The 16,291-nt window shown below is 43.0% G+C and overlaps 1 protein-coding gene across 3 annotated transcripts in view; it reads left to right on the top strand.

The window, feature by feature from the left end:
• TNR (tenascin R) overlaps positions 1–16,291 on the top strand; it is a 1,024,744-nt gene that overhangs the window by 722,249 nt on the left and 286,204 nt on the right. For all 3 annotated transcript variants that reach the window (XM_085601599.1, XM_085601598.1, XM_085601597.1), the window contains exon 6: positions 15,185–15,448. In XM_085601599.1, the coding sequence (XP_085457725.1) occupies positions 15,185–15,448 (264 nt within the window). The remainder of the gene's footprint in view (positions 1–15,184; positions 15,449–16,291) is intronic.

Genomic DNA, 16,291 nt, shown 5'->3' with positions numbered 1-16,291 from the left:
ACAGACAGCCTGACCCACACCCCGGCTTCTACAACACCATACCAGGCATATCGCCCCAATCACCTTTGATTCCAAGCATTACTTCCTGCTAGGAGATCTGAACTTCCACCTCATTAACCCCACCGACGCCAACACAACTGACCTCCTGGAGAGCAGGAACAACATCGGCCTCAAGCAGCTGGTCACTAACCCCACCCACATCTTAGGACACACTCTCGACCCCATCTTCACTTCCATGGGTAGAGTCAAATACTGCCACACCACATAGATTATCTGGACAGACCACTCCACATCCACTCCACCATCTCAAGATCCACCACACAGGCACCATGCACCCCAGCTTCATATGCAGAGACTGGAAAAAGATATCTGAAGACCAGTGGAACAACGCTCTCGGAGCCTGCTTCCCAAATCTTACACCCAACCCAGACCAAGCAGCAAAGTGCTTCTCCCAATGGATCACAGAATGTGCCTACATATTCGCCCTCACCAAGACAGCATATGCCAAGGGGACAACCAAAAGAGCCAGCTGGTTCACCGAAGAACTGAAAGCCGCCAAGTGCATCAGTCGCCAACTACAAAGGAAGTGGTGCTCCAGCAGAAAAACAGAACAAAGCACCACTTTTAAGACAGCCCTTAAACAGTACCACCAGCTCCTAAAAGAAACATGAAAGAACACCATAGCAGACCGTATTGAGGCCAGCTTCAACCGCAGCAGGGAACTCTTTGCCATTGGGAAGGAATTCTCCAACCACACTGCCACCGAGAACAACATCACAACATCACAGGAACTGTGCGACACGCTGGCAGACTTCTTCTACAACAAAATCTTGACCATCTGCAAGAACTTCTTACCTCAAACCTCCATCGCTGATGATAGCAACCAGCCCACACCCACGAACACAAACCCAGAACACCTCCACACCCAATAAGACCTTAACACTATGCAGGACACCATCTCCATCATGAACTCCGCGCACTCTGGAGCCTCCACAGACCCCAGCCAGCCCCACATCTTCAACCTTGGAAGCAAGACAATTGAAGACCAACTCAGAAAGGTCCTGAACCCCTCCATCACATCGGCCTCCTTCCCTGAAGACTGAAAACACGCGAAAGTGAGGCCCCTCCTGAAGAAACCCAACGAGCCTAAGAACTATCAGCCCATCTCTCTGTTCCCATTTCCAGAAAGCAAGCAACTCACCCACCACCTGGAGCACCTCAATCTCCTGGACCCCTCCTAATTCGACTTTTGAGCCAACAACAACACCGAGCCTGATAGCTGCCACCGATGACATCAGGGACCTCCTGGACCACAGTGAAATGGCAGCCCTCATCCTCCTAGACCTATCAGCCAAGTTCAACACCGTCTCCCATCACACACTAATCAACAGACTCCACCACATCACAATCCAGGGAAACACCCTCAAATGGATAGCAACATTCCGATCTGGTGGGTCCCAGAGTATCTGTCTCCTACCGTTCATGTCAGAATCCAAGAAGATCATCTGTGGAGTTCCCCGAGTATCATCATCACTCAGCCCCACCCTCTTCAACACCTACATGACTCCCCTGGCTCACACCATCAGATCACACAGACTTACAGACTCAACAGCATCTCATACACCGACAAGACCCAGCTCATCGTCTCGCTGGCCGAAGACCTTTCCACCACCAAAACCAACGTTCACTCTTGCATAAGGGACATCACTGAATCGATTAGATCAGGGCTGGACTGGGAACCGAAACCGGCCCTGGCAAACTGCTTCGCCGCTCCCCAGGGGGCTGGGGGCTGGTGGAGTGTGGCCTAGCTATTTGCTAGGGCCAGTTTTGGCTTATTTTGTTACAGGGGGCCGATATTGCAGGCCCGGTAACAAAACACCCCCCCCCCCCCCCCGGAAATGCCCGGTGCCTGCTATCACCATTCTGGCCCTGGATGAGAGTCAACAAACTGAAACTCAACACAGAAAAGATGGAAGTCCTCATTTGGGAAGAGCACCTCGATGTGGAACGATGCATGGCGGCAAGCTAGTCTAGGCCCACCACCAGCCGCAACTGAAAAATGTCTGCAACCTCAACATCATCCTGGACAGCAAAATCTTGATGGAAAGACAAGTCAAAGCAGTCTCATCAGCTTGCTTTCACATCCTCCGCATGCTTCGCAAGATCTTCAGGTGGCTCCCAGTCAATACCAGAAGGACCTTCACACAGGTCCTTGTCACCAGCAGGCTGCACTACGGAAACGCTCTTTACGTAGGAATCAAGATACACCTCCTGAAGAGACTGCAGACAATACAGAATGCCACAGAAAGGCTCATCCTTGACCTTCCTAGAAGGACCCACATGACACCTCACCTCAAGAAACTACACTGACTCCAGATACAGAAGAGATGCCAGTTCAAGATGATGACCCACACCTACAAAGCCCTACACAAAGAAGGACCAGCATATCTAAAAAAATGAATGACCTTTCACCATCCAACCAAACAGATTTGATCCGCCTCTCGATTAGTCGCAGACACCCCCTGAACCACCAAGCCCACAACGGAGGATGCTCCTTCTTGCAGCTGGCCGCCAAGACATAGAACTCCCTTCCCCTGCACCTAAGGAACACCCCATCACTCCAGCAATTCAGAAGAGACCTTAAGATCTGGATGTCCAATTGAGATACAATCTGCAATAGCCACAAGCACCTTGAGACCTAGCGGGTGAGTTGCAGTGCTCTATAAAAGATTGATTGAATTGTCTTAACTGACATGCTTCCATTCTCCCTCCATGAACTAAATGGCAGTGCTCAGGTAGGAATAATCATCAGTCTCTTGCTAAAGAAGATCCCATTGAGTTTCTAAAGACAGTCCTTTTTCCATCCCTCCATACTTCTGGAGGAATGCAAGCAAAACACTTTCACTGTCTAGGGGCTGTTTCACAACTCAATTTTGTGCCATGTCAAACCAGAGGCAATCCATAATAGATGACACTGGTAACAGCATGCATACACACTCACAACCAATATGGAATTCAGCTACCATACTCACTATATGTGCACACACTCTACATTCACACTGGGATGACTCTGGTCATATGTGAGTAAAAATTTCATATGACACCTTTGCCCATCTGCACACATGCTGGACAAATTGTCAGAAATTTAGTTGTAAAGTCTGACATGAATCTCAAAATGGAGGACCAAGTCAAATCAGTAGTGAATATCTGTTTTCTCCAGCTGTGGACTCTGAAATTTATGGTTCAGTTATTTGCTGTACTGATAAGAATTCAGATCATGAATGCTTTTATTTCTGCTAGCTTAGCTTTGTTCGCTCACTGCAACGCTCTATATTTGGGCCGCCCTATGAAGGAGTTAAACACGCTTATACTTGTCCAAAACGCAGCAGCCAGATTGATACTGAACCTCAAGAACTTTGATTAAATATCTTCAGATTTAGCTAGATTGCATTGGCTGCCTGTACATCAAGGAGTAATGTATAAGTCTCTGTGCCTGTTCCACAAATCACTGTACGACTCTCCCTCCAACCCTCTGTCTGGAAGAATTTATTTACAAACCGAGGCATAGGCAGAGATCGTGAACGGCCTTCATACTTAATATTTCTAAATTCCATGGTGCCACGCTAGGTGGCAGAGTGTTCTCATCTGCTGCCGCTATACTCTGTAATCGATTGCCTATGAAATTGCAAGCGGACCATGCTTTTATCACCCCATTAGTTGTTTCTAGGCCTTTTTCAAATATAATGATATTTTTCGAAATATTTGTCATGGATTTGAGCAGCAAGGTACTTCCGGATGAATGTTGCACATAATAGATATTTAAATAAGTAAAACAACATAAATATGAGTGAATCTTTACTCAGTCTGATCTATTGGCCTCACACTCACACCCTGGAACATGTAAAATGAGCTGTTCAGCTATTGATTGCTAAACATATAGTACTCTGTGACCACCACTCATTGTTCATGGCCAGGAACACAAACAGTAATCTCATGCCCAGTCAAGGAGACACTTGTAGTAACCATCAATGATCTCAGAGCCAGGTGGTTGTGTGTCTTAATGTCAATTTCACCCATAAGTCTGCAGTGCACATGCAGGGGTTTGTGTGTGCTGAGCCCAAAATAAAGTGAAGATACCAGATTCACTTGCAGTTGGGTCACTAAGGGCAGGCGTACATGTTCTTCATCATTCAGGGAGACATTCCCATCCCAACAGTGGTAGTCAATATTTTGATCACAACATTTGTCAGCTAGATATTAAAATCTTTACATGCTAGTAGAAACAATGTTGTGTTAATCAGAGGAAAGAAATCAACTCAATCTTTCACAACATTTTCAACCAAAGCATCTGACTATGGTCACCAATAATAATAGTGATAGGTGCTTCTTTGGCGTAGCAAATACTTTACTGCATGCCCCTCCATTGACACCACACTACAAACACGCGTTACAAATTCTTCTTCTATTTCTTCTCATCCCTGATTTATTTGGTCCATTGCATAGATTCTTCCGTGTCTTATCCTGTAGTTCTCTCATCAAACCAAAAATCACCTGTTGGTGCTTGCTGCTTCAATTCCTCCTAAGTACCAATACCAAAATAACCCTAAAGGGAAAATCACAATCTTTCTCCTTAGTTTTGATGTCCTTTCTTGCACCTAATGGATTATTCTATAAGAAATTAGCACATACATTCATCCCACCATATAGACAAGCTCTTTAATTTAACTATGTATCACCAACTTTGTCAGTGCTTTAGAAGTGCCACCACCATCCAATAACTGAACAAAAGATTTGTGATTTATCCACAGCATAAACTTAGACCCACTACCAGAACAACCAAAAATATTCAACAGCCAAGAAGCGAGCTAAGGCTTTTACTTTAATCCTTGAATCATGCTTTTTGGATGGAATATTTTTCTGAGAAACAAGCAAATGCTTACTGTAGGAGAGTAGGGTCTGCTTTCTATGTTCACCCCCACTTTTTGCTTTTGCTTTACTGGTTTTCGACTTAGATGTGGTTGTGGGCCTGCTAATCAGACCCACAGCCCTGCTGTTCTCTCTCTAAATTAATACTATGTACTTTAGGTGCATAACCCATTTGGATAGGATCACCTTATTGGCCCCTGTACAGTGTACCCTAGGTACCCAGGGCATAGGTGTACCCTAGGCCTACCAGGGGCTGCAGCATGTATTATGCCACCCCTGGCCTGGCCTTCCATTCTGACACAACTGGCTGATCACTCAGCTGGGGCAAGGTCGTGTAATCACCCCTTGCTTAGGTGTAGTATTCCTATACCTAACTTACATATAGACACATGTGTACCTATCAGTCACTCCTATGGCAGGCCTTAACAATCCTGGAGGCAGAGTGCTTGGTAACATGTGAGGTGGTGCTCTAGCATGAGCTGAGCCTGTCTGCAGCTTTCGGAACTAAGTCCTTATAGCTGTTCTATGATATAGCCTACCATATACTCTTAAAGTGCCTTATAATCTTAGACGGTTATGGTAACTATGGTTTGGCTTTATCGAAACATGTCGTGTAAGGTGTATAACACTGTGGAATAATACCCCCATGCCATTTCTGGACATGAGAATATTATTCCCCCCTTCTAGAGGGAAAGACATGTTAAAATCATACTTCAACTGTTAGCCTCTGACCAAAGCCTCAGCATCACAAAATGGATGCTGCTGCCACGACACAAGTCTGACCTCCTGCAGCTGGGAGTGATCCCAGCCAGGGAGGCCTGGACAATAGGTTTCCTGCTTGGGGAGGTGCTAGCACCTCCCCAGACAGCCTTTAGTGTATTTGGGCAGGGTGGGCTGAAAGGAATGAGACATGCCTGGGGCACACAAGGTGTTCCTTGCATAGTCCAGTTCAAACCGGCGCTGGGGCACTCCAGCCCCAGCTCTGGCGCGAAACTGGACAAAGGGAAGTGGGTGTAACCACCCCCTCCCAGGTCCCACCCATAAGGCGTGACCTAGCAGGTATCCCAGCCCCCCAGATTAGTATAAGAGTGGGAGTTGGACCTCAAGACTTTAGATTATCCTGAACCTGCAACTTGAACAGAAACTCTGGACCTTCGACATTCGACGAAAGAAGAAGACTGAAGAATCTCCCTTGTAGCCAAGGAGTGGCTACCCTGTGCAAACAGGCACCATCAAGAGACTACCCTTTGCTTTGCCCACGTTCTACGAGGAACCGACTGCAGAGCCCGACCAGAGCCTTGACTTCCAGACTTCTCCGACCCTGATCCACATCCACAGCAAAGCTGAGATCCGTGGAGGCGACGAGCGACGTGGGACCGGCTACCTGGGAAAAGTGGCTAGTAACTTAAAGCGCAGCTTCTGAGGCACCCTCGAAGTTGTGCACCGGGGATTGAGAAGCCCCAAGCACCATCTGCACCGAAGATCAGCCCCCCACACTCCACGAGTCCTGCGTGGGGCCCTTCTGCATTTTCCTGCTTGCCGCGTCTGTCCGGTTGCTTGCCCGCTGGCTAGTGGCCTTTGTGACGACGCACCCTGAAATCTTCTGCGCTGGTTTGGCTCCTCCAGACTGGCTCCCGCTTCTCTGCAAAGAAGAAGCACCCCAGACCTTCCTGGTCTGCACCAGAAGCAAGTCCTCCGTTCTTCGTGGGTTCCGCTTGCCAAGGCTTGGTGAGTCCTAGTCCAACTTCGACGCCGCCGACAGCAAGAGCCTTCGTGGGACAGCTCGCCTCCTGGTCCTGGTCGTCCTCGACGCTTCCTGGTCCTCCTGGCTGCAGCGACAAGCTTCACCTTCACCTGCAATCTTCACGACGTCGCCTGGTTCCTTCCTGGTTCCACGTGGTCACTGGCTAGTGACCTTGACTCTGTCCCTTCTGCTTGCAGGCTTCCTCTCTTCTTGATCCCAGCCTTGGGATCCACCGGACACTCTTCACTGACTGCCTGTCAGCATCTTTCTTCAGGCATCCATAGGAGTCGACGACGAAAACCGACGCATCTTCACCCCTATGCACCCGCAGCCTGTGGGCTAGGTAACTTGGGTACTCCGGTGCTCATCAGGATAGTGGGTATCCTAGTGTCTAGTTTTCAAGTCTCAACTTCCTAGCTACTCCGGAAGTGTCCTAAATCTACCGTTTTCTAAACTGTACTATTGCTATTGACTTTTACGCATTACGCGTGAGTGTTTCCACTCTGCACACGAATCCCGTGGGCCTCCCACTTCCTAACTAACGCTAGTGTAGTGTAGCCCCAGCGATTCCCTAGGCCTAGGCCTATTCTATTTCCGTGACAGTGGTCCTTATACCACTTACTTAGTATATGGTTTGCGTGGCCCCTAGGGCCTAACTGTATTACTTACCTGTGTGACTTAATGTATGCTTAAATAAGACTGTGTTGTACTTACCTCTAATCTCATAAAGAGTGCTGAGGGTTTGACTAGAATAAATACACTTTATTTTATATATATATCTGTTGTGGTGTCCTTTCATTTGGTATTCAAGGGATTATATATGGTATCACAGCTGGCTTCACATGCCATTCAGAGTTTAGCCTAAGACTGCTCTTGTCCATGCTACCACTAGGATAGCTGGTCTATAAGGTTGACTTTACAACCAATCACCATAAGGGTATTTGGACTGATATAAGGTGTACACTAGAACTAGTGACATCATACATCAGGCCAACTTCTCACACTTACTCTCAGGACCATCTACCAATTTTGACAGAATTGTATGCAGATCCATTGAACTTACACCCAATGTTAGAATACAGTACATTTTGACAGCAAAAGCCCTTGGGACACAGGAAACCTTCACCATTATTCATTTAAAATTCAAAATGTCCTCACTACTTAAAACCCTATACACAATTTGGTCCCTCTCTGTGTATTTTTCAAAGAGGTTCTGAGAATCCTGAAATAAATTGGGCACAGTATTCACATAGGATAACATTTTTCCTTGTTAGATTGAAGACGTGCCATTTCTATTACTTTGATTGAATCATTCACAAGTTACAAGGTAACTCAAATACCCTACAGCTTTAGCCACAAACACGCATATTGTCCCTTTTACACTCATATTTCTTGCACATTAGCTAAAATTATATCTGAGTTTAATTTGAGATGCACAAATGTAGTAGAATTTGACACTTACACTTTCAAGAACATGCCATTCATCAACTTCTGAAAAATGGAACAAGGAAAAGCTAAATAAAATGGTTACCACAGATATCTGAAGGAACTCTATGGTGGAATGGTGGTGGAATACAATCAAGGGGCCCGATTCACAGAACTAACTTAAGACAAAATCCTAAAATTACTACTTTTGGTATTCACAGAAGTTAGGATTTTGTCTTAAGTTTGTCTTAAGACAGACTTAAGACAGACTTAAGACAAACTTAAAACAGACTTAAGACAGACTTAAGACAGACTTAAGTTAGGATTTTGTGTTAAGTTTGTCTTAAGTCTGTCTTAGGTCTGTCTTAAGTTTATCTTAAGCTTGTCATAAGTCTGTCTTAAGTTTGTCTTAAGTTTGTCTTAAGTTTGTCTTAAGTCTGTCTTAAGTCTGTCTTAAGTTTGTCTTAAGACAAACTTAAGAGAAAATCCTAACTTCTGTGAATACCAAAAGTAGTAAGTTTAGGATTTTGTCTTAAGTTAGTTCTGTGAATCGACCCCTATATTCTAGTGTCATTTTAACCTGATGGTAAGCAACCCTTAAGTCTGTGGTTGAAATAAAATGGCTGTCTCGTCCAATTTAGCCATCATTTGCTAAATGTATGGAAGCAGATGACAGGCAATCAAAATAGACTTATTAAAAGATCCTAAATACGTCCATAATGTGAAATATCCAGATTTAATTTATAAGCAAGGAAGGCTCATTGTAGTCTATTTTTATATCTACTCACGCTTAATTCAGCAAAGGTGTTAACATATTTCTAACATCCTAAGAAACATTACAGATTGTATGCTTCACCAGAATGGCATTTTCCCTAAACGTGGATTTATAAGAAATTCCTTTAACACACCCTAAGTGATGTTGAAATACTTCAGCCAATTTTATTTCTTTAGTTAGTTTATAGTTTTATGTAGCAGAACTTCTCAGATTTCAGTTACAAAGATCTCGAGAAGCTGAGCATGTTTTATAATGAATCAGAGAATAAGAAACTTTGGGGCATATCAGCAACAACCGGCGATAATTATCGCTAAGCGCACTTAGCGCTAAGATAATTATCGCCGGCTAGCATGGATTTTTATCGCTGAGATAGCGTGCCTAACATGAGATTATCGCTGGAAACCCAGCGATAATCTCACGCAATGTGGCGTTAGCTTGATGATAGGAACTTACAAACTTAGCCATGATATCCACCTTCCATAGGATATCATGACTAAGTCAGTCCTGAAGCAGGCATAAGGAAAGTAGCGATAACAGGGGTTATCGCTACTTTTCTTGCCGCTATGCTTCATAGCGTGGGGCTTGATGATAGGAGAAATGTCGCTTAGCGACATTTCTCCTGTCATGTCAGGTCAGGAACGCCCACTTTGCATCTCATTAGAGATGCAAAGCTGGGCGTTAGGAATTCCTACGCTAATGCAAGTTTTCACGCGTTTTTAGGCGATAAAATTATCGCTGCTTTTCGGCCGAAAACAGCCGCAAAAGCGGCGATAATTTTATTGCCTCGCCTCGCCTTGCTGATATGCCCCTATATGTTCAAGAAATATTGAGTAAAGGAGACAACATAATAAGAAGTCATTTGTCGAAAAACAGTAGCATGGTTTACTAGAAAGTGAGAGGAAGAATGAGGATGAGGGGAAGAGCTGCGTACAAAATTGAAAGGCATAAATTGGAGACAAGAGTGACTTGATGTAAGTTGTGAACAGACAGTCTGATGTGTACTGCTGTAGACTGTAGCCATGTTGAATGTGTTGTTATTAACTAAAGGCTCTAAGCAGTGGTTTTGGGGGGCACATAACTTTGACACCGGGCACAGTCAAAAGTCACTTCCTGCACCCAGACACGTATGTACATGGCCGAAACCATGCATAGTTAGATCTATGGTTCTGAAGGTACAGGGGCTATGGGAAATGTGGATCCAAAGATATGTTGTGTGCTGAAAGCTCACTATGCATGTCCAAATGCTTTGAGGAATGAGATCTTTGGGGACAGGGTCTGGGTGCAAATCTTCTCCACTTAACTGAAGAGTATGTCAAGAGAGTTCAGGGGGTGCAGTGGCTCTGTGTAAGCAAGACATGACAGAAGGCCATACTTTGAACCCATTAAAGTTGGGTTTAGATGATGAGTCAAAGTATTCCATTACACACCCTAAAATAATTGCTTCAAACAAATTTGTTTAAAGGTCCTGTGTATGCTTGCTTGTAGCTGTAGGCAACGCCAAGATGCCCTCGGGTGAGTCGTGCACTATGCTAAATTCAATTAAAAAAGGGACATAATGGATCTTTAATCAGAAAAAAAATAACATTTGCTGAGAAATCACTAGAATTCCCCTAGACATGCTGTTGGAGGTAGGTTATTGTGATAATACAAATCCTAAAAAACACTGCAAATCGAATCATCAATTATAAAGAGCAATGCAATCAAAAGTGGCCAGCCCCAAGCAATAACATAACAAATGACAACAAATACATAATTGAACAGTGATGAAAGTTAGGCATCACAAATAGAAGTAGCCCTCCTTCAAAATGTGTCACTTCAGTTATTAATTAAATTCTTCAGTTTAACCATTAAAATGTAGTGGAATAGAATCTTAGCATAAAACAAGGTGTAGAAGCTCAATACACAAGTGCCAGCATGAACAAAAAAAGCATACAAATTAGTTACAAATTATGATGTGCTGTATTAATTGATTGTATTGCAATAGGTTGTGCCTAATGTTCTTGATCCACGCTTAGTAGCTCCAAGTTGTCCATGTTGATTCTGTAAAATGAACAAGTGATGGACGGAATGCCGAACAATGCAAACATTCGCCCCCAGTCCCAAAGATCTGGGTTTAATCCATTGTTCTTTTGCTCACCACGCCACCCTAGTTTGGACCCAGCCATGTTGTGTCTGTAACAAGAGATGGGTCCAGACACGCTGTTATGATAGCACATATGAGAGTCCAGACATTGTGTTGCCGACACATGTTTCATTCCTCTGGAACTTTTTCAAGCTGTGGGGAGTAAAGAAGCGAGTTGAGATCTAATTGTGGATAAAGGTGAATTCTAAGGAGTTTAGTTAACACTGAAAAGTGAACAACGTAGCCATATTCAAAGAATTAACAATTGTAGAAACTGACATAGGAGCTCAGGCACACAAGACTGAATTGTCAGGCAACGCTTTGCATCCAAGCACACTTGGGATGGTTGGCATCCATGTGTTTACTTGTTATGCAAGGTTTTGACCATGGCCTGGCCGTTAGCACCTTGGGTACTGGTGAAATGGACCCTCACCCCCTCAACTATTCCCACAGCGCAAGTGGAAATTGCAGGTAGGTAGTTGCAAAGTACGCCTAGTAGCTAGGGTAACCGCATTTGTGTTTTTTAGGCATTGATTTTATAGGCCAAACTGCAAAAACATTGTAATTTACAATGTTCAAACTAAAGTACCAACTGAAACCAATAGACACAATTGAAATTAATAATCAGTTCCTTTTTTTTTTTTATATAGTTCTTTATTGAAGTTGAATGGTGTCATACATGTACAAAATGTAAAATAAAATATATAGACAATGAAGAGATATTAATGAATTACAGCCCACGACATCCTCGAGAGCATTCCCTGCTTTCAACAATAAATAAACACTGATAGTTAATTTACAATTCTCCATATTCAGCAGGCGCAGAAATTATTTATAGAAATTAATCGAAAAATGTCCCCCAAATTTTTTCACATTTCCTTCCCCCCTCTATCCTCAAAGCATAGCTTCGTTCACTCCTCTTTACTTTCCGCATTTTGAAAAACCATTCAAGCATAGATGGAGATTGATTGGTTCGCCAATTTTGAAGTAACAACGATCTGGCAACAGCCATACAGATATAAACTAGTTTAACAAATGATAAGGATAAATTAAGATGCGAATCGTAACCATAAAGCATCAATTTTACATTCAAGGATATCTGAATATGACAATTGGAGCTTAAAAAAACAAAAATGTCCCGACAGAATGCTTTAACCATAGAGCAATCAGCGATTACATGAGTCCATTTGCAGGGGCGAAATTTAAACAACGAAAACAATTTGGAAGATAATTACTATACATTTTGGCTATTACCGCCGGGGTGCGACACAAAAGCCATTTTCCAAAAAATAACATTCTACGCCAATTGGCTCCCCTTAATGTAGAGAAATTAAGCTTGTTAATGGCTCGCCACATAGGCGCTGTCAAAACATGATTTTCTTGTTCCCACCATTTTTTTACAGCTATGGCACACAGATCCCTTTGTCTAAATTGAGCAAGACAGCATCCACTCTCCAGGTTTCCTTATCGACTTATCATTAAAAAAAAGATCATTATTTAAGGGAGAGATCTGGTTAAATGATGAGGGAACATATTGCTGAAGGAATTGATAAATATAAGTATAGGAACCAATCAACAAAAACTTTCTTGGAATTAGTGATCGCATCTCCGTCGGTGTTATCCACCTTGCGCCTTGTAGAAAATCACCCACTTTACTAAATCCGACATTTGTCCAATGACCCATTAAATCAGAGCCAATCGCTTGTCCATGAAATGCAAGTAAGTTAATCAACGGAGATGAGGAGTGAAACAGGGATAAAGAATATCTTTTTATCATTGCCATACGTTTCCTAAAAAACCAGGCAATTACTTTGTACCTAACCAATTTGGGAGATTTAGGAACTTGAAGGGGGGGAGAAATCTGACTTTCTGAAAAAATTAAATTAAAAAAAAACTAATAAATAGGTTAGAATTTTATATTGGAGATTTAAATCGAATCAAGTACTGGGCAAAGTAAGCATTATAATAATCTCTAATGTTAGGTAATGCGAGACCGCCGTTATCCAAATCCTCATAGAGAATATTCAGAGCAATACGGGGCGTTTTATGTGCCCACAAAAAGCGCGTGAATAAAGATTCGATTTTGGTGAAAAAACGACCCGGAAGGCAGCATGGAATCGTTGAGAATAAGAAATTAAACAATGGTAAAATAGACATTTTAATCAAGGCAACGCGGCCCAAGATTGATAGTGGTAATTTATTCCAACGTGTAAGCATTAAGTCAACTTTCTGAAGGAGGGGTTCAAAATTAAGACTAAAGAGATCTGTAACTGAGGCTGTGAAAAATACCCACAGATATCGTTTAGGTTTATTATTAATGCAGCTCCGTAGGTCCGGAGATAATACGGGTTTATGATTACCACAGATCAATATTTCTGTCTTTTTTTTATTAATGCGATAACCTCCGAGAGACTCAAATTCCTCAAAAAGCTGAAATACCCTGACTTGAGACTGCAAATCCGGTTTGATAAGAAGCATAATATCATCAGCGAGAGTTTTATTTTGGACATTAAAGGAATTGGGGGCAAAATTTCTACACACTGCCGAATTGCGATTGCAAGGGGTTCAATAAAAAAAGCAAAAAGAATAGGTGATAAAGGGCAGCCTTGACGTGTACCCCGATTAACTTTCACAGCCCCTGCTGTCGTTGAGTTGATAATAATATTAGCTCTGGCACCCATATAAAGATTGCGAATAAGATTAATAATAATTAATGGGATGTGAAAATATTGCAAAATTATGAAAAGAGTTTCCCAGACTACCAAATCAAAAGCTTTTTCCGTGTCAAATAACATAATTAAGGCTGGGATCCTCAGTGTTTGAAAATAATCCAGGGCTTCCGAAAGATAGTGGGTATTAGTCATCAATTGTCTGCCAGCAATAAACCCATTTTGATCTTCATGAATCAGACCCGGGGCAATATGGTTAAAACGAATAGCAAGTAATTTAGTAACGATCTTGTAGTCCGTATTTAACAAAGTAATGGGACGATATGAATTAGGATCCTTTGCGTCCTTCCCCTTCTTCAGAAAGCTGACCACCGTGCCCTCGCGAAATGAATCTGGGATGGAAGCTCCAGCAAGCATGGAATTAATAAGTTGTAACAAAAGATCAGAAAAGGCAGAAAAGAAAACTTTAAAAAATTCGGCAGGCAACCCATCGGGTCCAGAAGTTTTCCCTAATGGAAGTTCTTTAACTACCGATTGTAACTCTAATAGGGAAAATTCACTAGCCATATTTAACTGCTCAGCTTCGGAGAGAGAAGGGATCACCTCCCTACTCAAGAAAGCGTTTAGTTTTAATTGATGTATTTCGTGCTTATAGCTATATATTTTTTGATAATGGGAGAACATTATCTTGCCCACCCCATTTAAATCGGTCACATATTGATCAGTAACAGGACAAATTAAACCAGGAATAAAATTGGAGGCAGCTTGTTCTTTGGCCTGCCAGGCTAGAAATCTACCTGTAAAATTACTTTCCTCGTAGATTTTCTGATGTTGACTACGAAAGAATGCCTCTCCTTGCTCAAATAAATATATACTAAATTCACGTTTAGCTTCATCTAGTTGACCTTGGATGTTTCTAGAAAATTTTTTTTGTCTTAAATCGGTAAGAACCTGAATGCGATGTTCAAAAGAGTTTTTTAAAGCCCTGGCAGCGATGGACGTGGCAGCATCTCTCGCAATTATAATTCCAGTTCCTTAATGGACCCATAATTAAATTACCTTAAAAATGTATATGCTAGCAAATGAATAAAATACGCCCGATTCCCAACTAGGGAATTGGGCTTTCCCTAATGGAGGAACTAAATCGTTCATAAGTATTTTGAAAGGGCAGGTACTCACAGTTACTGAACACCTACACTGCTTTCATTTGAAGTGGAGAGCAACAACACTTATCATCATGGGTGCAACATTTATGATTGGAGGGTACTGACACTTCTCTGTTGGAAGCAAGTATTCTGGGATAATGAGTACTTGTGCTACTATAATTCCATTTCAAGCACTTTCATCCATCCACTGTCATTCAGGGACAGTCATGAACAGGAGTCCTAAAGGTCAAAGGTAAGAAACACTGCACAGTATATGTGGTATTATCGGTTAGGTATACTACTAGAGGAAGCCTTTCCTAGTCATGAGTATACCATCTAACCTGCTGTCTGCATATTTATCTCTTCTCGCCCAATAAGTGGCCCCACCGAGGAACCTAAGAGTGGCAGCTGTGAGTGACCGATCGGTGGATCTGGAATGGGGTGGATCCATGGCAGTGACGGAGTATGTCATCTCATACCATCCTGTGGCACCGAGTGGCATACAGCTCCAGCAGCGGGTGCCGGGGGACTGGAGCACGGCCACCATCAAGGAGCTTGAACCTGGCCAGGCCTATAACGTCAGCGTGTGTGCAGTCATCAATGACATCATCAGCACCCCCGTCAGTGCCAAGGTGATAACACGTAAGTGCAACCTGCTGCCCTCAGTGTATTCAGTGGGCCTAGGATGGGGTTGGATAAGAGGGGTTGAAGGCAGAGGGGGCCATATTTAAATGTTAATGTAATATCCCCTGAGGTCCATTTCATTGAGATTGAGACTCCTTCACTCATATTACCCTAAGGGTCTAATTTAGAGGTTAACCTCCAAAAATACCCGACTGCTATAAGCATTATCAGGACAATTAGCTCATGTACAGAGAGAAGGAAATGTGTCCCATTTAGACTTTCTATTACCTCTACGCAGGCTATAATGCATGGATGCAATCTTGGGCCCTCATTACATGTTTGTCAAATAGGGTGAAGTATTTCTAACACATAGTAAATCTCATTACCCCAGTGTGAGGTATTTAGCCGGTGTGGTAAAAACCTCCTATTCTGAGTTTTGAACAGGAAAATGAGGCTTCATTTGCAGAATTCGTTTTTAACACACCAAATTCTGCTTGCTTTTCCTGTGTTTTGGACTTTTATTGGCAGGTATGACCTACCAGAGTTTATCTGAGGAAAAAGGCGAGGATGTAATAAATATCACACAGCTTGTAATTTGGATCTCTGTGTAAAGACAAGTTTGCACAGGGACCGGGATTTAGCCCTGAGTCGTAATATTGCATCACCCTGAACATTGTCTGCTGACATGAGTCTCACACTTTGGATTTGGGATGCTAGGGAAGGACCATATGCTGCCTGAAGTGAGGCCTCCAGCAGCCACTGGTCCAGCGCCATGGCGACACAGCGTGCTATGCTGGGTTGACCTAATCAACTGTCCAGTCAGGAAGAGAGAGGGCAACCGAGGATCCAAAAGCCTCATGT

This window comes from Triturus cristatus, chromosome 4_2, assembly GCF_964204655.1.
Source record: "Triturus cristatus chromosome 4_2, aTriCri1.1, whole genome shotgun sequence".
Taxonomy (NCBI): domain Eukaryota; kingdom Metazoa; phylum Chordata; class Amphibia; order Caudata; family Salamandridae; genus Triturus; species Triturus cristatus.
This window is presented reverse-complemented; position numbering and strand designations above follow the sequence as displayed.